The sequence below is a fragment of the Paramisgurnus dabryanus genome, chromosome 10 (genome assembly GCF_030506205.2).
Source record: "Paramisgurnus dabryanus chromosome 10, PD_genome_1.1, whole genome shotgun sequence".
Lineage (NCBI taxonomy): Eukaryota > Metazoa > Chordata > Actinopteri > Cypriniformes > Cobitidae > Paramisgurnus > Paramisgurnus dabryanus.
In genome coordinates, this window is record NC_133346.1 from 28,673,963 (window position 1) to 28,698,234 (window position 24,272).

Here is a 24,272-nt window from a genome sequence, read left to right on the forward strand (position 1 = left end):
TTATAACATCTACATTATTACATCTATTATACGTAAGTGAGTTAGTTGTATCGTATGACTGTATAAGCAGTTGTTTCTCTGTCAGTTATAAAGTCATGTGCTGTAAATCACTCATCCACCATCCCTTCACAGTTTAGATGTCTTCTTCATTCAAGCAGCTCATTGGTAGAGACTGCAGGACTTGAACTGTATGTATTTAAATTACAAAATGTGTGGAGCTGTGGGCTACAGAGGAACAGGGCTGAGACGCAACGCTGTAATATTAAACAGGAGAATGAGGAGGAATCACAGCCTTCCAAACATGGACATAATCTCAGGGTCAAACGCTGAGCCAGTATAGCAGGGCGAATCAGAGCAGGGGGACGTCACTACCCGAGACACTTTAGAGAGGTTTCCAAAAAAGACCATAGCTCTTCTAGAGAGGATACCAAGTCTTGTCTCTCTGTCTGTCTGTCCAGTCAGCCTCGCCGTCTGTGTCTCTTTCTGCTCGACCGTCCACAGAAACCAAAGAAACCAACCATGGAGGCCATCAAGAAGAAAATGCAGATGCTGAAACTGGACAAGGAGAATGCCATTGACCGTGCAGAACAGGCAGAGATCGACAAGAAAGGTGCAGAGGACAAATGCAAACAGGTAAAATTGGGAAAACAAACGATCATAAAAATAAGTATGGCTTTCCCTTTTTAGCTTCATGTTGCTTTAAATGCAAAATAGATAGTCAAGTTTGAAGTCGTTTGCATGGTTGTCTCCGTATGATATTATAACAAATCAAATTTTACACCATATTAGCATATAAAGTACATGTTATACTTGAATTCAGCCTGTTAGAGAGTTGCTAGTCTATCAGGTTGGTGAAGTTCACCTAATATGACCTTGCATGTAAAGGAAACTTGAGCATACAGCTGGTCAGTGGCATCAACTTTTAATAAAAGTGATGATTATTCCCATGCAGTTTCAAGTCCAGCATCTCTCATATGTCTTAAGCAGCGATGCTATTATTAGATCCACTTAATCTTTCTCCTAAAGGTCTGCCAATCACACATAACTGAAGTAACAAATGCCAAATATAGAGGTGTAAATATATTGATATACTTGATTACAGCATCTTTAACATAATGGACAGACAGAGTCAGAATTTACAGTGAGAATTTTTTATGTAGACATTGTGACAGTGTTTGTGTAACCGAACAATCTTAACAATTTCTCTGAAAGCTTGATGGGCGTTGGTTTTGTCTATAATGGACACGCAGCTGTCTCTGCACACCGAACATGCTAAACATTATTGTGAGGGCCTGTAATCTGATCCAGTATTCGGACATCACGTTGATTTGATTGATCAACTGAAACGTGATTATTTTAAAATATCTCAGTTATGTGAAACAGAACGGTTCCTTTCGCTTACTTTGTAAAACTAAAAGCCCTTGTTCTGATTGGACAGCTCAATCTATTCTTATTCCAAAACCTTTGTTTTAATAGCCCTGTTGGTCACCATGCCGCCTGTGATCTTTTTTTGTCGGCTCCACCTTTATGGAATTGTTCCACACAATAGGGTCAAGGCCTTGTATCATCTGGAGCCAGTAAAAGATCCAGGCCAAAACCTTGACGTCTCACATAACTTCTGCAGCCTGCTCCGATCCATCAGATGATGAATAAAAAACAGGCACATTCCTCTCAGGCTGCTCATTCTGTCATTCACTGAAGTCTTATTTACTTTTCTTTATATAAACCATCCTGATAGGCCGGCAGTCCGTATGATGGCGTTCACTTCCATATACAGAAGCTGGCTGTCTCTGTGGTACAACGAACGCAATAAATAGAGGCTGGTTTATGTCGTTTAGTTATGTGTTGTGGTCCATGGTTTGGGATTTATTTTAATGTGTGTTAAAAGAGGAGAGTGACTCCCAACAGCTGCAGGCCCAGTAGAAGAGTTACACTAAAGACCATTGCCGTTTATAATAGTGACCTCAACATCTCTGACATTTAAAATCCGCCATGATCCCCAACACATCATCATACCAGCAGTTCAGGGGGGATAAAAATGAATAATCGTGCAAAATATGGGGAAACAACAAAACTATTTCAACTTACCGTTGAATAAAGGAGCACATTCAAGTGGATTAATTTGCTTTTATCAATGTTTAATATGAGTGTGTATGTGTTGTGTGTGTATGTTGTGTAGCTGGAAGAGGAGCTCCTGGCCCTGCAGAAGAAGCTGAAGGGTGTTGAGGATGAGTTGGACAAATACTCGGAGTCTCTGAAGGACGCTCAGGAAAAACTCGAGCAGGCTGAGAAGAAAGCCACAGATGTGAGTGACACAAAGTTAACAACATATTTCATATTTACCTCCATTATACACTGGCCCTATGTATATTACAATTATATTATATAATAAATAACAAGACATTGAGAATGTAGATAGATAGATAGATAGATAGATAGATAGATAGATAGATAGATAGATAGATAGATAGATCGATAGATCGATAGATCGATAGATAGATAGATAGATAGATAGATAGATAGATAGATAGATAACATACATTAGATACATGCTTATATTATTGTATTCAATAACATAGTATATTTAGTTGCACATGAGAAAAGATTATAAATTGAGCTGTGGGTAGCGTGCGACCTCGTGTTGCTGAAGTATAGTATAGTATAGTATAGTATAGTATAGTATAGTATAGTATAGTATAGTATAGTATAGTATAGTAAAGTATAGTATAGTATAGTATAGTATAGTAAAGTATAGTATAGTATGTAAAGTGACGCATGTGTCAGCTGTAAACTGAACTGATCTGTTGACAGCTGCACCCCCACCCCATCACATTCAGTAAACATTTCATAAATACTGTCAACATCTCATATAGTGAACAGTGTGTGTCTGTGTGTGACTTCATCAATGTCAGTTTGTGCGTTTGGGGTATTTTTAATTCACTTTCTGTCTACAGTGTCTGTATGGGTGAATGAGGTCATCATACATAGAGACACACAGAAAATAAAATCCATTGGATGGTAAAGTGACACTGAGATGAGATCACATCTCTTTTATCTCTCAAGCAGCAGTTACATACTTGTAAACACCTGTCAGTATGATTCTAGGACTTGACCTCAGATCATACACTTTAAAAAGCTTCTTGTTGCACTTAATTTTTTTATTTAATCGACTTGCATTTAAAATGTATTTATTTATTTTTTTTCAAATAAATTTTATTCAGTTATCAAAAAACCTTACAATAATCACATGGTTCAGGATTAATTTTCTAATATGCACAAAAAAGGAGAGAAAAAAATTAAAATATAAATAAAATATATATATATATATATAACACCCCCTCCTCAGCCTGTTAATATACAATACAGTGACATTCAATATAACTTTAAGTTACAATGGATGAAGGAATATAATTACTTTTGAGGTAACAGAAGAAAGGGTCCCAAATCCGTTAAAAGATAAATGCCATAGTTTGATCAAGGGAGGATGAACCTTTTTCCAGAACAATAATAACAATTTCTTGGCTGTTATGAAACAATATGTAAGAAATTTCTGTTGAGCACTGTTCAATGAACATGTATAGTATAAAATTTATTTTAAATGTATTACATTTGAGGAGTTGATATTGATATTTTGATAAAAAAGTTGAAATAGCTTAAGTTTTTTAGAGTTTATTGCAACTCCTCACTTGTCACGATAGTTTAAATTAATTGTAAATTCAAGTTGATTAAACTTAAAAACTGTCCTACTGTGTCATTTGTGACAAAATAATAAAGACCATAATGACTACTGTATGTACACTATCACATCCCTTTATAAGTTTCAGTTGTTTCAAAGCATCTCATTTCACTCCAGAACCTTTTTAATATTGTTCATACTGACACAATATTGTTTCCATGATATACATGACTGACAAAAGTCTCTAGTACTCAATTTACCGAATGACAGCTACAAACATCACACATCTCTGGTGAAAACCCAGCAAAAGTCATTTTTTGTGATTACATAAAATCATCGTACATAATAATGTAATAATTGATTTCAATGTGAAATCAATGAGTGAAATCAAACTCTGATGCTCTCAAACTCATCATTAGATTATGAAACTTATAGAAATATTAGGCATACTAGAACAAAATCACCACAGTGTTAAAAGAAACATGCAAAAGGTACTCTTTAAATGCCATGTAGTATTTGTGCTTTGGTCAGCAGCTACTCAAAATACTTTTTTTGACTTTCAGTTTTATTAACGTTTAAGATTTAGAAAAAACATAAAACCACTTACATTGACAAACATAATAGACACATTTATTTACTGTTTTATGTAAATTAACACTAGTTAAACATTAATAACGTTTACGATCTTTCAAAGAAATCATAAGACATACATTATTAATAATGAACTACTTTCCACCTTACTTTCATCTATGACTTTGTGCATGTGATTATGAGTCAAGAAGAAGATTACAGATTAATTATTAGACATGATGAAAGAAATAATTTCATTCAGACAACTAACGATTTAATTACTATGCATGGAAGAACCACTGTTGCTTTTCAATAGTAAATACCAGCATAGATTTAACTAAAGTATATGAATCAATTAAATGAGAGAAATATGATTTCTGTTCAGTCTGTATGTTTATGATATAAAAGATTTGTTCTGATGGTAGCAACCGTGGGATATAGTTTCCCTTGGGCATTTTTACAGTGATGTGTGGAGGTAGAGACGCTGTGTGTAGACATGGCCAAAGAAGGGAAAACATCAGAAGAATGCAGTCATTTGTTTACAGTGAGGTGAAGTCATGTTTTCCAGTGTTGCTTTTAGTGGACAGTTAGATGATGATCAGTAAATGATTGACTGTATTTATCTTCACTAGAGATTAGTTGTTATAATTTATAAAATATAGTTGAAATATGTCAACTTAATTTTATAAGTTGTAACCACTCTCATCTCATCTCTTGTCATGTCTTGTTTATTTCTTCATTGATGAATGTGATGTTGGTCAGTTACTGCCTTTTAGAAAACCTAATTTAGTGGTAAAGGTCAGGGCAGGGGAAAAGGCGTATGTATGAGTGGGTTGGGTCTTGATATTAGCTGGTTAGTATTGGGTTGGTAGGCTGCAGGTTCGCACTGGTTTATTATGAACCTATAGCGTGGGTTCTAGTAAACTGGAAAGTTTTTTTCCCTTGGGGTGACTGACAAAAAGTTTACCTTCATGTGTAGGCCTAATATTAATAAATTACATGACTAATAAGTGAAATAACATTCTGAAAATTGTATTCTGAAAATAATCTGGCAGGGGTGGGTAATGGGTTTTAAACAACAGACTGCTAGGCCTAACCCTTTTGACCATTAAACATGGTTTTACTACAGTAACCATAGTTATATAGTTAATATAAAAAATACAAAAACTTGTTGTTAAACTGTGTTAGTAGTAACCAATCTGAAAAAAACCTAACCTTTTACTATTATAAAACCATAGTTTATTTTTCTAAGGCAGGTCAAGGGGCGTGTCCTGTTACTTATGGCGTCATTACGGGGCCGAGATAAGAGAAATGGGGCTACATGAGGGGCGTGTTCCGTTACCAATGGCGTCATTACAAGACCGACTGAAGAGGGGCGGAGCTACAAGTACCATAGTTACGGCGAACTTCACTGATAAACGAAGACTTCGGTGTCCTGGAATGTGGATAAAAGTTCATGAACAAGAGAACTGGAGTCGCGCATGCGAATACTGCTAATCGAATGACATTTTTACTGCTGACATTCACTGCGATATATACAAATATCCGTAGATCCCGCGGCGTCGCGTGTCATTAGATTGAGGGATTAAGGAAAAATGTCAGGAATAACATCCATAGAAGCGGTAAAGAGGAAGATCCAAGGTCTGCAGCAGCAGGCTGATGATGCAGAAGATCGAGCAGAAATCATGCAGAGAGAGCTCGACTCAGAGAGTCAGGCCAGAGAGAGAGTGAGTTACACTTAACAAGGGTTTCTGGGAAATATGGTAATGTTGTCGAGAAGAGACGTCTGTAAAACTATCGGTTAAGTCGAAATGAAAGATGTTTTATTGTACTGAAACTAATACACTTCAAAGACAATGGGCGTGTTCGACTTCATGAGGCGCTGCGCAGAGTTTTCGGAGCAACAAACGCAAGTATCGCGAGACAGATGAGAGAACTTATGGAGCATGTATGGGGCAGTTCGGTCTCGCGGTACTTTTATGTCACCGATCGGTCTTCGCAGCACTCTGTAAAGTCAAACACGCCTCTTTACTGCTGTTTTAATGTAGATAAAAAATACAGTGTCTGTTTCACACAGTTGTTTATTAATAAAAAACACTATATTGATTTATATTTTAATGTTCGCCTGGATGTAGACGACACATTTGTTATGTTTTATATGGTGAGGAAGTGGCTTGTGACTTTTTGCCTGAGTCCTTTTTTGTATTTCTTATTTCTGATAAAACTTACATATACTGCAAGTTCACCTCAGTAACATATTTAACAGATAAATATGTCACATAAAAATCAGACTGAAAGTGTAATTAAGATAAGTGAACACAGTTTTACTACAAATATCATGGTTAAGCTGTAGCTACTCTGTTACTATTGTACAATTACAATGGTTAATTTGATGTTACGGTGGTTTGACTACAAACAAAACCGAAACAACATGGTTACTGTAAGTACTGTAAGTAAACCATAGTTTCTACATTTTTGAGCACTAGCAGTTAAATTCAAGTTAATTATTATCTGTAATTCATGAAGATCAGATTAAAGTTGGTGTTCAGGATCTTATAAAGTGAATTATCAGATATTTCTGCAATACTCTTCTCTTCTGACATGTGACTGGATCCTGAATGTTAAGACATGGTCAGGTATATAAAGGGATTAGTCAGGTTTAGTCTATCTGAAGGTGGACCTTTGAGTCAGTCTGGCTCTGAGCCCAGAACAGGTTAAGCATTAACTATCTGTTTGCTGTCCTCACTGTCCACTGTGATTCAAAAGTAAAGTTCAGTTTAATTCATTTTTATGAATCATTTATGTCTGTCTATATATATCGGTTGATCTTTCTGAGCCACCATACATCAAAAATCATAAATAATCCTGAAAGTGGAGTTATGTGAATGAATTCAAAGCTACTCTGATTGTGAACATTAAGCTTGGATTGGTTGGGTTGTGGATCCTTTGGTTTTTCTGGAATGGCTGTCCTTCTCAGCAGGAAATATGTTTTTCCTGTGTTCTCTTAGGGATATAAGGATATACTTACACCTTTGGAAGGTGGGACTCTGGTGGTGCTCTTATGCACATGAAGTATAAGATTTTCTGAATTAGTACTTTACCTATACCAACTAAATGTTGTTTTAGTAGATAAACTTTAGACGAGTTTAACAAGCCCAGCGAACTATATGATGTAAAGGTCTTGGCGCTGTTGCATTTTAATGTGTATTCAGTCCTGGACAAACACGGTTATCTGAGACCCATTCACCAGATTTGACATAAGGGAAGGTTACATTCCTTAGCTCTGATGGCGAGATGTGGACAGCACTGATAGGCTCATGTTCAGTTAGCAGTACAGCCTATTGAAAACCAACTTTATTAGATTTGCATATGCCATAATAATGTAAATAATGTCAATACTCATCAAACTTAGGTTTATGTGATTGAATCTGAATTTTTACAAGATGTAACATATGTCTCAGGTGTGCCTAAAATGTGTCTGTAAAGTGTCAGCTCCAAATACACGACCCAAATCATATAGATCATTTAGTTATATCCAAAATAATCCTATTTGGGTGGAAGTAAAAAAGCGCTGTTTTCATGTGTGTACCTTTATAAGTGTGTCTAATGAGACCGCAGTCCAATTTTCACTGATCTTTAACATATAAGAGGTCAATTAACTGCCTGTCTGGCGGGCCCTGAGATGATGCCAGGGGGCCCCAGTTTAATGACATTTTATAAAATACATTTATTTATCATAAAGACTGTGTAATTGAACCTAAGAAAAATAAGTTTTAAATTTGAAGTTTTGGAATATTTTTTGTAATAAATTTTCCTTGGGGGGCCATGAATGAATGCACCATACACAAAGGGGGACGCACGCCGAAAAAGTTTAAGAACCACTGCCTTAGGGGGCACAGCCATTACTATACCTCCAGAATATAACTTCAGTAATTGTTATTTACCTAACAATAAGACTAAGATGTCTGGATATTCTTGTCTTGGCCCTGCTTGAGCTAACTATTTGTGTTTGTGTGTTATTGTAGGCTGAGGCTGAGGTGGCATCTCTGAACAGACGTATCCAGCTGGTTGAGGAAGAGTTGGATCGCGCACAGGAAAGACTCGCCACTGCTCTACAGAAACTGGAGGAGGCAGAGAAAGCTGCAGATGAGAGCGAGAGGTAAACATTTTTACCACGACTAACATCACTTTTGCATATTACTCTTAACTTATACACCCTTGTGTAGAAGGTATGCAAATAACATACAAAATATGATTTAAAACACAATGCCTTGGCCAAACTGTTATTTTAGACCCCGTTTTTTACTTTTCATGGCATTTAGTGTGATCATGTATTTGTTCTGTACAGAGGAATGAAGGTTATTGAAAACAGAGCAACAAAAGATGAAGAGAAGATGGAGATCCAGGAGATGCAACTGAAGGAGGCCAAACACATCGCTGAGGAGGCGGACCGCAAATATGAGGAGGTGTGTATGTCAATTCTCCTTAAATCACTGGAATTCCTCTGAACCTGGATCATCCAGTTTGTTTTTTGTGGAATTGACTTCAACACATTCGCATGTGAATATGATTTATGTATGACATGTTCCTGGATTAACATCATTTTGGTCCTGGAACAACATTTCTATTGACCAATCAGATTGGATGATTTGGTTTTAAGTCAGTGTTAAGTGTAGGACTGGGTTAAGGGCTTGTATAACATACTTTACGTACTTTTCAACCGTGTACTTCCCTGTAACTTTAGGGATAGGCTATGTTTAGGGTTTAGATGAGGATTATTTTGATTGAGAAATACATTGTTTGTACAGCACTGGATAGTGGAAGGCGTTAGTGACCCTCATAATCTGTAGGATTATACACCGAGATCACTGGATGTTCCTTATCGAACACAACATTACACGACAAAGTAGTTTTATTTTTAAATTGTGACTTGAAACAACCTGCCCTTTTAAACTTTCTATGCCATAAATGTGACGGTCTGCACGCCTTACTCGTGCACCCAAAATCCTGCCCCTTCTGTGGACACGGCGCTTCACATCAGGCGCCGGGCCATTGAAGATAAACATATTTGCATTAAATGCTACACAAAACGCTTCCACTACACAAGAAAAGATAGACCCGCGCTGCCATTTCACAGCATGTCGTGTATCACGTAAAACGCCAATTAGGAGAAAGTGGGGAAGGACACTTAGCATAATTTTTTTTTCCAAAAAGTGTTACCCACCACTGTTTTTGAAGTTAGGGAATGGTCACATTTTCACAAGCTTACAGTTTCAAACTATTGGTATTTGACTAAGTTAACATTTGTATCGGACGTATCTGTGTGTTTGATGGCAGGTGGCACGTAAACTGGTGATTCTTGAGGGTGAACTGGAGCGCTCTGAGGAACGAGCTGAAGTGGCTGAGGCGTAAGTACTAAATAACAAATAACATGGCTGATATTGTGTTGTGTTGTCTTCCATAAATACATCAGTAACCTTCTTTGTAAATTGTTTGTTTTGTATTGACGTAGAATAGTTGTGTTGATCGCATGCTCATAATTGCCCACATTTTAAGAATAAAATTTTTTAAGGTACATGTATGGTTGCATGTATTGACCCAGTATGATGCATGTCTGTGATACCTGAAACCACTTAAAGCAAAGCTTAAAATACCTGTACTATTGCACAGTACATATAACTAGTGATTTTGCTGTTAATGGTCAACAACAAGTAAGGTAATTTATACAAAAGCAAGGTTTCTGGTTGTCCTCTTATCCCTGTTTTCCATTGTACTTACCCTGGAATATGTCATTCCTATGATATCCCCCATTAACCCCTTGAACTGGTGTGGACTAACACAGTCGAGTCAGGCAGGTGGAGGAAGAACTTAAACTCATGGACCAGAATTTGAAATCCATGATGGCTGTAGAGGATGAGGTACTATCGAGTTTTGCTGCCCATGCTACTAATGCCTTGTCTTTTTTCCTCTTTTGCGTTTTCTGACCTCTGCTGCATTTCTTGGCTGTGTCTCTCTCTGTGCACATGAAACTCATTCTGTAAAGCAAAAGGGGCCTCAACTAGAGCTTTGTGGAACACCACAATTTAAATACTGCTCTTGAAAGCAAACACCCTGAAAAAATGACTTTTTCATTGTGTATTTAAGCGCTAATAAAACTTGACCTCAGGTCTTTTATTTACCATTCTGTTTAGCAATAAATCAGTTACTTTTTTACAAAAACTGATTCTGTGGGTATTGACGATAAAAAACAATTACGATTCAGTCAAAAGGAGAATTACCTTCTTTCATTGTTCATGTTGGGGTCTCTTTAGCTACAAATGCTATCCCTCCTGTCTTCCTTAAATGCTATTTCTCTCCTTCCCCTTCTCTCTTTTTTCACCTTTCTTGCTGTGGTTCAGCAAATCGGGCGACCTTGAGGAAGAGTTGAAAAATGTTACCAACAACTTGAAGTCCTTGGAGGCACAGGCAGAGAAGGTAGGATGACTAGTGACAAGTCAGAAAATGTCCTGCTCGTAACAACCAAACCAGACTGCCCTCACTGACTCTCACAGGGTTCATATGTGTATGGGCTTACCATAGACATAAAAAATAATGGTACACCAGTAATAACTGCTTCTGCACTACTGAAGATTTACATATGAAGTGTGGTTTAGCACAGTAAGATTATAAATCGTTTCTAGCTTGGATTTTTTCCTATAATTGGCTAACCATTGTCAACCATGCTGGAGAAATGCCTATCACTTGTTAGTTGCCAGGTCAACTCTGTTAAAATATATTAAAATAACAGGACTTTCGTAGAAAAGTAGAAAAAAGCCTATAGGGATATTTGTTCATATTGATATTTGTGATCCTGGACCATAAAAACCAGTCATAAGCCGCACAGGCATATTTTTAGCAATAGCCAAAAATAATGTTGTGTATGGGTCAAAATTATAGGTTTTTATGTCAAAAATCTTTAGGATATTAAGTAAAGATCATGTTCCATGAAGATATTTTGTCAATTGCCTACCGTAAATATATAAAAATGTATTTATCATTAGTAATATGTGTTGCTAAAGACTACATTTGTACAACTTTAAAGGCAATTTTCTCAATATTTTGATTTTTGCACCCTCAAAATCCAGATTTTCAAATAGTTGGATCTTGGCCAAATATTGTCCTATCCTAGCAAACCATACATCAATGGAAAGCTTATTTATGACCATGGTTTTGTGATCCAGGGTCACGTTTGTCCATATTTAGGAGGAGCTTGATCAGGTACAGGAAAGACCCATCACTGATCTATATTTAAGCTAGCGGTCTAATACTTCATCTAATATCAGTTAGAGATGCAGCCATAATGATAGTGTGCCAGGAACATGATGTTCTTTGGCCTACAAATGATATTATAAAGTTATCCAAAGTTTATACCAGATAAAACAGAAGAGATAGCAATTATTCTGTTATATTGTTGGTGAGCAATTCAGGGCTACCATAGAAGTTGTTTTACTGTAAAGGTAACAAATGAAAGCCAATAAAAAATATATATTTTGGTAGACTTTAAAAGCTCAGTAGAGCTTTCTCATGCTCGCTTTATCTTTCTGTCAGCACAATGCAATATTCTTCTGCTCAATTCACATTTAGCAGTGTATTTTTAGTATTGCATGGTTATTTCAGTGCATCAATCTAATACTTTTTTATATGAATGATTTATTCACCAGTACTCCACAAAAGAAGACAAATATGAGGAGGAGATCAGAGTACTCACAGACAAACTCAAAGAGGTGAGTTTCAGTACAACTCAAGTTGGCTCATGTGTCTGTTTGTCCAAAGCTATTATTCTTGGTACCACTCTTTATAAGTTTCCATTGGTTAATGAAAATATGTATTTTTTTTGTCTAGGCTGAGACTCGTGCTGAGTTTGCTGAGAGGTCTGTGGCCAAGCTTGAGAAGACCATTGATGACTTAGAAGGTACGATCTCAACATGCTGTTTAATTTGATGCTTGTAAATAATCCACTAATGACAGAATAGCCGGGTGTGTTCCTGTAACATCAAGTGTTGCGGTCTCACTTGTGTGTCATTCTAACTTTTCTCCATTCATTTTTGGTACGGCTGAATGAGTAATAGGAACCTGAAAAGCTGTTAAGCATGAACACATACAGTCGGTTGTCCATAACACTAACAGTTCCCTGAAGTGACACATGTGTGTTTAGTTGATGGATCGTTTGGCTTCTGAGATGTGATGGAGTAAAACTGCATGTCATGTTTTGCTGAGGTGACGGATTAGATGTTTAATAATTGTGTAGTTTGGATCTGTATTGATTTGGTTTCATTACAGAGGTGATCTAACCCATTGTCCTTTGCGTGCCACATAGTTTTTCCATAAATTACTTGATGGTTGGTTATGTACAATGTCAGAATTCTCCATCTAATAGAGTATTATTTTGTCTTTTTTTCCTGCTTATTGTTTTGTACCGTCCAATCTCGTCTGTCTGTCTGTCTCTCTGTTGTCTTCTGGGATGATGTTCAGATGAGGTCTATGCCCAGAAATTGAAGGGTAAAGCCCTCAGCGAGGAACTGGACTTGGCTCTGAACGACATGACAACCCTCTAGACGCTCCCTTGGTCTTCTCCTTTATCCTTCCTTTTCTCTCCCTGTATCGTTTCTGATTTGGCACACCTTGGCTTTATTGCCGAAGGTGTCCTGTCTGTGTTTATCTCTCCATTCAGCGTATGAAACCGAGATCAGGCAGGAATGAGCTCAATAAATGTCTGGTGTCTTTCTCTCTTGATCTTTAATGGAGCTGTGTGAATATATTGTCATGTTCTCATGACTGTTTAAAGGCATGAGATCAGCTCAGTGTTTAGCTGTGCGGTTCCCGTGATCTTAACTCTTCTTCTACAGTCTCTGTGTTGAGACCGTGCTGGCATATTTTCCCCTTTGACCTGCTCTCCCTTTTCATTTTTATGTGCTGTAATAAATGTCTCTTGCTTCAGCTTTTATCTGTTCTCACTTCTTTTACGTCATCAACAAACATTTTAGATTTTGGTTTATCCTTTCCAGATTGGAAGAAAGAACTTTTTTTAGTTCAGGGTTAGTCTATTTGTGTGTCTTTGCTTTAAAAGGCACATATTAGGCACTTTTTACTAGATTTACTAGTATGTGTCTGTAAAGATTCAGCCCAAAATATCCCCCAGATCATTTGTTATAGCATGTCTAAAATGCCACTAGTTTTTTGGAGCAAAATAGCACAGTTTTTGTGTATGTACCTTTAAATGCAAATGAGCTTCAGCTCCTCAATTCCTTGCCAACAGACAGTGAGCGCTTTTGGTTAAAAATAGATTTGATTCCTGTGAATACAGTCTGAGACAATAGTATCTTTAGCTGCATTAGAGCTACAATGTGCTAACAAACATTTAGAAAAGATTTATGTTAAACATTTCTGTTTTCATTTAGTCAAAACAAACACTGAAAATATTTATGTTTAACATAAATCACATTAATGATGTCTGCTTGATGTTATTCATTCTTTTTCTAAGATATACTTGTGATGACGATAAATGATGAAATATTAGGTAAATGAGGAGTGAGCAGTATCATTATTGTTTTTTATCTTATGTTTAAATCTTAACAGACTAAATAAAACCTAAAAGCCCTGTAACATCCAGTTATCCAAAGGTGCAAAATATAATAATGCATAATAAAGATATAATATAACCAGAATACCAACTTAAAATGGTCATGTCAGGGAAAGTTGTCAAATTTGTTTTTACATTTTAGAATTTATTAATTACAATATTTATTGGCAAAAACAGTGGTTGGATATTTTTTTAAATATTCGTCTTAACATTTTGTTATTTATGCTTTAAATTGTGCTAAAGATCCTACAATGAGTTATGTAATAACAGGTTTCATTGTGACAGCCATAAATATATGTTCTGCTTTTATTTCTTGGGCAATAACAATATAAAAGTTTAAAGTTGTATGTAACCATAGATTATAGGCTATCTTATAAACTCACTGTTCAGTGAAATGTGCAGTGGTTTGACATTTAGTCCTGTATTAAACTTTTAATTGCAAAAATCCCTACCATCATTTTTAAAACCATAACTTATTTGACAAGTAGTTTAGTCATTTATTTAGTTCTTATAATGCTTAAAAATGTCTCAGACAGTAAAGCACTTTTGGCATTTTTACGTCTCATGTACTGCATTCCAATGATTCCAGGTTTTAAACTTTCAGTATTTTCTTCATTTATCTCTCTGTTTCTTTCTCAGTATGTTTGGATTATCTGTTTGTGTTTACCGATGCAATCAAGGTCAGAGATTTCCATAACATGATCTGAATGAAACAAAAGCTTATTGTCAGTAAAAGTCACAACAGCTTGAATTAATAACCACTCATCTGAATTCAGCGGCTTTATTTAATGTTAAATTCTACCAAACTGCTAAGAAATGTGGATAATCCTACAAACAAAGCTGCTTCTTTCGTAGCAAAACCTGGAGTTTACTTTATACTGTGAACTGGAAAGATATGTTTCCCCTGGGATATTTGTTTGTTATCCATTATTTAGCTCAAACAAACTCCAGGAAATTTCTATATTAAATGATTATTGATGTAGATTAGTAAAGTATTACTAAGGTGAAGTCCACAGAAATGAAGTCCAAAACGTTTGAAACCATAAATAAGGGATTTTTTTCAAAACTTTCATCAGTAATCGTTTCGTTGGAAAGTATTGGACTGGAATAGCGAGATATCTGTGGCCAGTTGCATACATTTCTAAGAGTAGTCTTAAAAATTGAAAAACTGATCATAACTGTTTTAAGCATGTTATATAAAAGGTAGATTGGTCTAATTTAAATCCAAATAGTAAGACTGAGCATCCACAGTCAGACCTCTACTGATGATCCAGAATGCATTCTGATGCCCTGATGCGGCGGAGCAGAATGTTTAAATAACACATGAGCTGGTGGCCAAAAACAGACAACCCGGTGTTGAAATTCTAAATACTTAAATTAGTCTGTGATCTGAATTGCTAAAACAGTCATAAATGAAGAGTTTGGTTCCAAATATACCCTAATTTGGGTAAAAATGTGTTTTCTATACTAAGAAAGTGACAAGATGAAAATCACTATTTTCTGTTACAAACTTTCACATAGCATCTTTAGGTTGTAATAACATTAAAAATAATTTTATTTTTAAAGATTTTTTACAAAAACTGATTTTTTTTGCTGCTTTTTTAAATGCTATAAATCTATTAAATCAATATATAATTGTGCATTCATCTTTGCCATGTAATATTCCTTTAGTTGACTAGTGGTGTACACTGTGTGATTAAAAAAATAAACATTAATGGCATTAATCAAAACACTTACTTTGTCATATTAAGAACATTGCCATTGCTGCTGTCATACTTGGGACGTGGTCGCTGAACTTTTTTGACAGCAACCAATCAGCAGTAAAATTTTTGGTCCTGTTTGATTTTCATTGACTGTGAGTAAAATAATGGAAAGTTTTTCATAAGATCCCCTGGAGTCAATGTGTTAGCATGACAGAAGCTTGATGCTGTCGTGTGAGAACAATCAACAGCGGGCTATTTTCCTTCGCCCGAGTGCCTCTTAAGTAAATTATTTGATTTTGATGGCTTACGTTTCTACCCCTCCACAAAAAAAACACCACAGGTTTATCAATACAATCAAAAGTATTATTTTGTTTATGTTTGTTTTTTGATCATGAAGTACAAAGCAGATGAGGAAATCTAGGATTCTGTGTGTATTTAAAGCTCCACCATTATTGTTTACAATGCGTGGAATGGTGTGCTGTGATTTGTTTAGCAGACTTATTGCATTCTGTAGAGAAGGAGGACTGGCGTTTTGGCAGTTTGTAAAAAAGGTAGAAAAGATGACAGGACAACACAGCAGATATCGGATTTCGCATAAAATGAAGAATTGACTTTTTAATACTGACCTGATACAATACTGATTTTGGCGGTGATTTTTTTTTTTTAATCACGTTTTGGAATCAAATACTTCAAATACTGAGTTTGGGCAACTCTTACAATTTCCATGATTTTCATTTATAAGTATTTGGGTGCTAAGATCAGCATTTCATTTTGATCTATCAAATAACTAAAGAAACCGTAATGTCTCAGTAGTAAAATTGGGTTTTTTGAATTAACAGAAAATGTGCAATATGCATCTAAATGAAATTTTTTGAATACCTGTAACTACTTAGCAATGATTCATTGGAACACACAAATGCCGTTTTTCTCAATGTCAAGAAAGGATCCTCGGAAGCCAGAATTTCGAAGATGCAACGTCATCAACATCCGTCGAAGGAGTGTTCCAATGTTGAGAATCCTCGGAATTTCAACCAAGGACTGAGTCCTTTGTTCGAAAAATATCCCATATACAGGAAAGGATGCATATGTGTAGCCTTCGTGCTCTTTGTGCTCTGAAATCACACCCACAATCCTATGCGTGCAGCGCCGAAAGCACAACTTTTCACTGCCTGTTCCATTCTATAAAAGTATTTAAGGGCTCGTTATAGTCGTGCGTAGGTCCTACGGCGTAGCCGCGACAGCGTAGGTTCCGCGTCGGTTTTCATTTATACTTTTGCGTCGTTGTCCGCGTCAATGTGCAAACACAGGTGCAGACCGTTGGTAGGCAGTAACCATGTGTGTAACCTCAAAGAAGAAGAAGCTTAGCAAGTTAACCCACAAACGAAGAAGAAACAGCAACTTGTTGTGTATAATTTGAGAAGACCAGCAATGATGGAAGTAAATAAACAGCGACTTTTGATGCAGTTTGAGTTAAATCAATCTTCAACTTGGCTCCTCTTTGTTTTCACCGTCACAAGCGGAAATACCTATGATGCAGTTTTTTTTACCTGACGGGGGGGGGGGGGGTTCTGGTGGACCAAACACAGCGCTTGCGGTCCGCGTAGATCTGACGCGCTGTTAAAATTTTTGTGAGGGGCGCGTCAGGCTACGCAGAGCTACGCAGAGGCTATGGCATAGAACCTAAATTTAAATATGTCTAGTCCGTTTCTGGTTACCTGTTAGTGTTTTATGGAGCGCTGCATTTAAAAATCTGTCATTCCAAAGCGAGATCTCAGTGTGTATTATTGATGTTATAAAGTTAAGCCCCCTCAACAATTTCACATGCCCCCTCAGTCATTTCATCCTGCAGCCGGGCCTGATGAATTTCCTCCTTCAGAAATACGTAACAAGTTCTGATTGTGTAGTATGTTTAGTTTGTTGTGATTCGACAGCAGCTTAGCTTAGCCTAGCCGTTTGAGCTTAGCTGGCGACTGACGTATTCCTGTGGGCGGAGTTTATGGTGCGTTCCAGGCAGGTTTTTAAACCCGTGAGTTACGACTTCAAAACCACGACTCACGACCCTCTGCGTTCCAGGCAGCCTGTAACTTGTGTTTTTACAACCTTCTACCAGTGAAAGTGCACTGGAACGGCAGTCAAACCCGTGACTTCCCACCCGTGAACTCGTACTAGATCGATGTACTCCCAGTTCAGAGTCGTGAATCGTGGTTTTGAAGTCGTGAGTTACGGGTTACAGGTTGCCTGGAACGCAGCATTAGTCAAACACTCTTGCTTTGACGTCATTCATTCGGGAAGTAGAGGGCTGTTGTCCAAACCAGCCGCTCGCTGTATGCTTTGAAAGGGGACTTCTGTTAAAAATATATATTGCCTGGCTGTGAATTTTGAGCTTTATCATTTTGCGCGGATTATTTGTGCTCTAACAGCAACATTACACAATAAAGTTTGAAAAATATTCAAATTATTATTGAAGATTAAATATTCGACCATTCGTGCACATCCCTACCGGCCATTGTTGAGATGTCCATGTGAATCAGCCCTTAATGAGCTAATGTACCTAATTCTTTAAACAAGAATGGATTAAGAGTTAATAGAATCTACTCTGCTGTTTGTAATATATATCTGTTTTCTGAAAGAATTGTTTACCATCTTTTCATTCCTATCATTTTTATGGTTTGCGTTATAATGGTCAAGATTAAATCATGTCTGTTTTAAATTTTAAGAGTTCAATTCAACTTAATACTGAGGCTTTGTTTTAGACTCTCACGTTGTTTCTTTTTGTTCTCAAACCACCAGAGCAATTATCTCAGGCTAAAGAGGAGAACCTAAACATGCACCAGGTGCTCGACCAAACCCTCCTGGAGCTCAACAATTTATAAAGGTGGATCTGTGCAACACAAACAAGAGTCTTACACCACACCGAGCTTTCCAGCGGGTCTCAATGCACCTGCTACTCAGCTGTAGACACACAGGGCATCACACAATTAATTCACTTTAATTGATGATTGACCAACAGTCACACACTTGCCATTTTAAGTCCATACTACCTAATGCAAACAGTGTCTTTATTATTATCAAATCAAAATATCTTTATTAGTAATAAATCAAAATATTAGGATCTATAATTATTCTTGTATATCTATTGTAAGAGTGTGATTTTATTTTGTGTATTTAAAACATTTTAGGGCGGTTTTCAGGAACAGGGTTTAGATTAATCCAGGACTAAGCCTTAGATATATAAGGACATTTTAGTAGTTTTTACAATCTTGAGACAAAACAATGGCACTGTAGACTGTTAAGATATGTCAGTGCAGATGTTTTTTTTAATTAAGGCACCTTAAACATGCATTTTAGTCTGGGACTAGGATAAACCCTGTCCAGGTAAACGCCCCTTTGTGTTTTGTCGTTTCAAATTTATTTTCTTCAAAAGTGATCTAGTATCATTTGGACCAGAATTGAAAACTACGCTAGTTTAATACATTTTATACCATTTTGGATTTTAAACATACCAGTAATTTACTGTAAAGTTTTTGCATTGTCATCACAATTCATTTCTACATAAATATGTTTGTAATTGTCCCATAACACTACTAAAGTTGCTTTCTCAAATACAAATCATTGTTTATTAAAATCTTAAAACTGAAACCTTATTCAGTTGTTCTTTGGTATATTAAAGGGGTGTAATAAAACATCACTTTATTCTGGCATATAAACGTTTTTTAATGTCATTTTTAATGCATCACCCAAATGTATCCTATGCAGTTTTGTAAGCTCTTTGTTTTGTTAAAAATTAAAAATTGAACTATTGAAACAATTTCAGCATTGTCCTTTTGATTATATGTATTATTTTATATTTTTAAAGGGGTCATTTTATGAAGTCTTGATTTTGTTTTGAGGGGTCTGCTAGAAGCAGCTCAACAAGGCCTCATCTTTCTTTTTGTGCATGCCTACACTGTAAAAAAAATAGCAACATGAAGTTAAAACAACGTCAATTCAACATACTGTTTTAAGTTTTGACTAACTTATTTACTCATTAAATTTTTTTAGGTTAAAGTAGCATAAAATATATGTTGATTATTTAAAAAAGTAAAATTCGGATGTCAGTATCAGTGTTGTATTCGAGACCAGCTCATTCGAGTCCGAGTCAAGACCGAGTCCAGAGAGGGTTGAGTCCGAGTCAAGACCAAGTCCAGAGAGGGTTGAGTCCGAGTCAAGACCGAGACAAGAGAAGGTCGAGTCCGAGTCAAGACAGAGTCCACATAAAGTTGGGTCTGAGAACAGACCTAAGGTCATAGTCTGTGCTATGGCATTTCTGATCTCACTCAATTCATGTTTTGATAAAAATGTCAACAAAATATACAGGTCCACTGTAACACAAACCACAGCATACCAATTTACAAAATAAATGTATTATTTACGAAACAAAATAATAATTTAGTTAAATAAAGATAATTGCTAATAGCTTAAGCTACAGTACTGTGCAAAAATATATGCCGCCACCACCAGACTTGTTGTTTTAGAAGTTTTAATGTCCATCTATATTTATTTTTCAATCTATTTTAAGATACAAACAGAAAATACAGGAAATATGTACAAAAAAATCAGACTAAATGTCTTCTTTAGGCATCGTCTGTGTTAAGTGTGACCTCTCTTGGCACCAAACACATCTTGAGCGTTTTTGAATTCGTTCTTTAAGATTAGAAATTAGGATTTAATTTTATTTAGGTTTAAGAGATCCTGCAGTTTCCTGCTATTGCTCAAGTGGAAGGGGACCCTAAAAACTTAACACTTCAGTTTTTTATTTTTATACAGTTTTTAATACTATATACATTTCCTGTATTTTCTGGATGTATTCTATTTAAGAGACGAGAGACAATTATATATGATCACTATAACATTGCAAAAACAACAAATATAATTCTGGCATGGTGGCCTAAGACTTTTGCACATTTCTGTATATTTGAAAATGTAAAATAAATAAATGTTATATATGGTATGGTATTATCACCAACCACATAATCATTTCTCTTTTAAGATATAAATCTAGAATAAAATATAAATAATATAGAAATATATGTAGACTAAATTTCCAATATTGTGCTGACCCGTTTACTGCTGGAATTATGTGTAGTCCCACTCTGTGTTTTAGCGCCACTGTCTTATTATTTTGGGTAACAGTGGCTTATCTATTGCTTAAATCTCACTGGACGGGTGTGTTTTATTAAACTGCCATAAGGTAAGTCATGGCAGTGCAAAAACGTCCTCAGGTCTGACCGTCTGACCTCACACCAGTCTGATGCCCGCAAAAAATCACCAATCACTGTTCATGTCAATCTTACATCAGTTTAATGAAACAGCAATATATACCTAAACGGGACTCGGGTGGACTCGGGAATAAGTCCGATTCCAAATGTATTCGAGTACGAGTCGAGACTGAGTCATAATGCTCACGAGTCCATGACAAGACCAAGACCATTAAAATATGGTCTCGAGACCGATGCTTTTCCGAGTCTCGAGTATTACAACACTCGTCAGTATACAGAAAAGTATGATGTAGCAAATATATTGGACATAACAAGATTAAGCACTGCTATTACTGTACTATGAATAAGGGTACAATGCAATGCTCAATATTGCTGCATTGGCGATGTGAAGTCCCGCCTTTTGGGACTGCACAAAGCTGAAACTACTTCAAATTAAGATTGTTTTTAGCTTAAGAAATAAAAGTTATGGTACAGTTGATGTCAGGTTTTATTGTTGGTCAGACATGTGGTTTAAGTGTGATTTATCTGTCTTTTTTCATTCTAGGAGATAGGTTGCAAACATCTCTCGAATATATCTTTTGGAGATTGAACTTTGTAATTTTCTCATCTTTTTATGCTCAAACAGCAATTTTACACACTTACATTCAAAAAGTGAAAAAACTGATTTAACCGATTTAGGGCCAGATTTACTAAATGGGGCAAATGAGCATGAGAGCGCAATTCAAAAAAACGGTGATGGGAGTGGTAATATCTACAGGTTATTTACAAAAAAAGACAAATGAAATAACACAGGCACAACAGCTGATTTCCATAATGAAATCAAGCCCAAATAAGTTCAGGATTGCAAATTAGCAATGAAGGAATCTCATAGGGTAAATGTTGGGATTTTCACATGGGTCGTCTTCAGGGAGCAGTCTTATAATGTGTGGCCCACAGTTAAGCACTTTAGCCGAGGGGACTTATTGTAGGATTAATCACGAATCGCTGGCATTAAAGAAACTTTGGAATCAGTTTTCAAGCTGGCTAAGTGAATGATCACTTACAGTAAGCACAGGCTACATGAATGTTGTCGTTGCTGTTTCAGGATATCTGAGCCGAGAAGCAGCAGCATCAAGGAAACCTGAGCAGCTCCTATTTCATATTGAAGTGTGTTGGCTCTCCAGAGTTCGGCTTTTATATCACTTTATGAATTTCATTCAGAGGCGAAGACAATTTCTTATTGATGTGATGTCCCGGACAATCGTCTGGGTTCATTACAGATTTTAGTAAGTAGTTAGGATACATATACATGAAAATGATTGTATTAAAAACTGAAAAGTTTTTCTTTGTGTTTTTGTAAACACATAAGCATACAACAACATTGTCAAAATAAGCCCAGTTTACATGGAAATGCAAAAATGATTAAAAACTGCAGTCAACAGAAAAGCAAAACTAAGTGAGCAAAGAATGAAAAATAGTTGGATATTCCAGAAGATGGAAAGAAGGAGGTTTTGTGTATACACAATCTGTGTATCAAGATGAAAAAACAAACAACAAGAACAAGCAGAGACAAACAGAAGACATATTAATAGTGTTTACAGCTACAGTAACATGATTATAAATACCGCTCTGAAATTTAAAAAGCTACAATATAAATAATATTGAATGATTTGATATTTTATACATAGCTATTCCAGTACATCTTTACTATGTAGGCTACACAGTAACTGCAGTTCACTTCCTGGAGTCACAGTAGTGATGATCCAGGCTGCGTGTAGTTTCTCTTCCAGCAGATATTTTATTTCTTCTCTTAAGTTCACTCCTGGAACGGTCAACTGAAGAGGTGCTATCATGATCAACCTCACACACGTGTGGGCCTTCTGGAGTTCATGGACATGTATTGATCCAAGCTGAAGACAGCACAGATGGATTGTGTTTCATTTTATTTAATGACTTTGTGAATGCCGATGCTGCTTCTCGCAACTCTATATGAGCGAGCACCATAACAGACAACTGTTGCCACATGGCATTCAGCTCAACTCACTAAATTCAACGCATGAAAAAAATACATTTCCATTAATACCATAGTATAGGATAATTTTTTAGTAAGGATTTTATAACTTTAATGCATCAATCAAATTATCTTTTTCAATTAAGCTTCTTTTAATTCTTCCTCTTTGACATTATCACTTGTACCCATACGGCGAAAAAATTTAATTTTACTTATATAATATTTTAAATGTATGCTAAATATATTTTGTGGTAATGCTCAATTGAATATAATTTTGGAAATATATTTAGTTTTAACCTTCATTTATCAACATATATTTCAAAATGTATTTCAAGGGCAAGGAAATAGATTTCTAATTTTACAATATGACAAAAAAGTATTCTTTGCCAAAATATATTTTAGATATACTGTATGCCAATGTTAATTTTATAAAGTATATTTTTGAAGTTGAAAATATATTTAATTTTAATCTTTTTAAAATTGTTATGTTTACAGGTTCGCAACATAAACAAAGTAGATATAGTAGGCTAGATATATATTTTTAATGCTTTAAAATGCTTTTTTTGCCGTATGACGTGGTCTCTTCTTTATGTGTTTCTGGACATTTATTGTGATAAGAATGTATAGGAAACACTTTGTTATAGACACAAAACTCAGGAATAATTTGCACATAAGGAATAATTCTTAATGTGAACGTAAACAACAGATTTCTTTACTCATACATTGCTTTCCACATTTCATCCAATTAAGTAAATTTCTCATTAAATTTAAAAGAATTAGCCTAACATGATCACTTACAATGAGTTATTCACAAATGTTACTGACAAGACTTTTAACCTCTCTGACTGCGACAAGGCTTTAGGTTGCAAGTTCAGCTCCTATTGATATAAAGAACTTTTTACAGTTTAGTTAAATTAGGAAATAATCAACAAAATTATCTAAACACATTTTCTAATTTTCTCCCTTTTCTGTAAAGAAATATTATTTTTTTTAAATCTGATCACAGACATCTAGAATGGATTACAGGTGGATAAAGAATTTTCTTAAAAATAACAAGTCATGAATCTGTTTCTGACATTGATTCCCAAACTTCGAACCTTCATGAATCTTAAAATTTGAAACAATGCTTTGGAGTACACAAATATTCCTAACAATTTTTGGTTCCTAAAAACATTAGCTATTATCTGGATCTCAAAAAGTAACAGGAACCACAGACTGATGTTAGGATAACATGCTGTGTTTGTTGGGATGTAAGCATATGAGCACCACTATCATGAAACACAACAATGGATCAAAATAATTTGAATAAATAGATTAATCAAATTGTATATACCTTCTCTTCGATTAAAAAAAAAAGTCATTTAAAATTATAGACAGGCGTCATATTAAGCTAGATATGCCTTTCCATCTTACATAAAATGTCCATTAAAAGAAGGTAAACGTAGTCTAGTTTAAT

General features: G+C 35.7%; 1 protein-coding gene across 1 annotated transcript; it reads left to right on the forward strand.

Moving 5' to 3' along the window:
- Nucleotides 1–396: 396 nt before the first annotated feature.
- Nucleotides 397–13,222, forward strand: tpm2 (tropomyosin 2 (beta)). The gene is made up of 9 exons (XM_065271541.2): nt 397–633; nt 2,180–2,305; nt 8,272–8,405; nt 8,595–8,712; nt 9,584–9,654; nt 10,645–10,720; nt 11,947–12,009; nt 12,128–12,197; nt 12,758–13,222. Exons 1-9 carry the CDS (start codon nt 520–522, stop codon nt 12,838–12,840), a joined length of 855 nt encoding a protein of 284 aa, XP_065127613.1. The 5' UTR covers nt 397–519; the 3' UTR covers nt 12,841–13,222.
- Nucleotides 13,223–24,272: the final 11,050 nt, after the last annotated feature.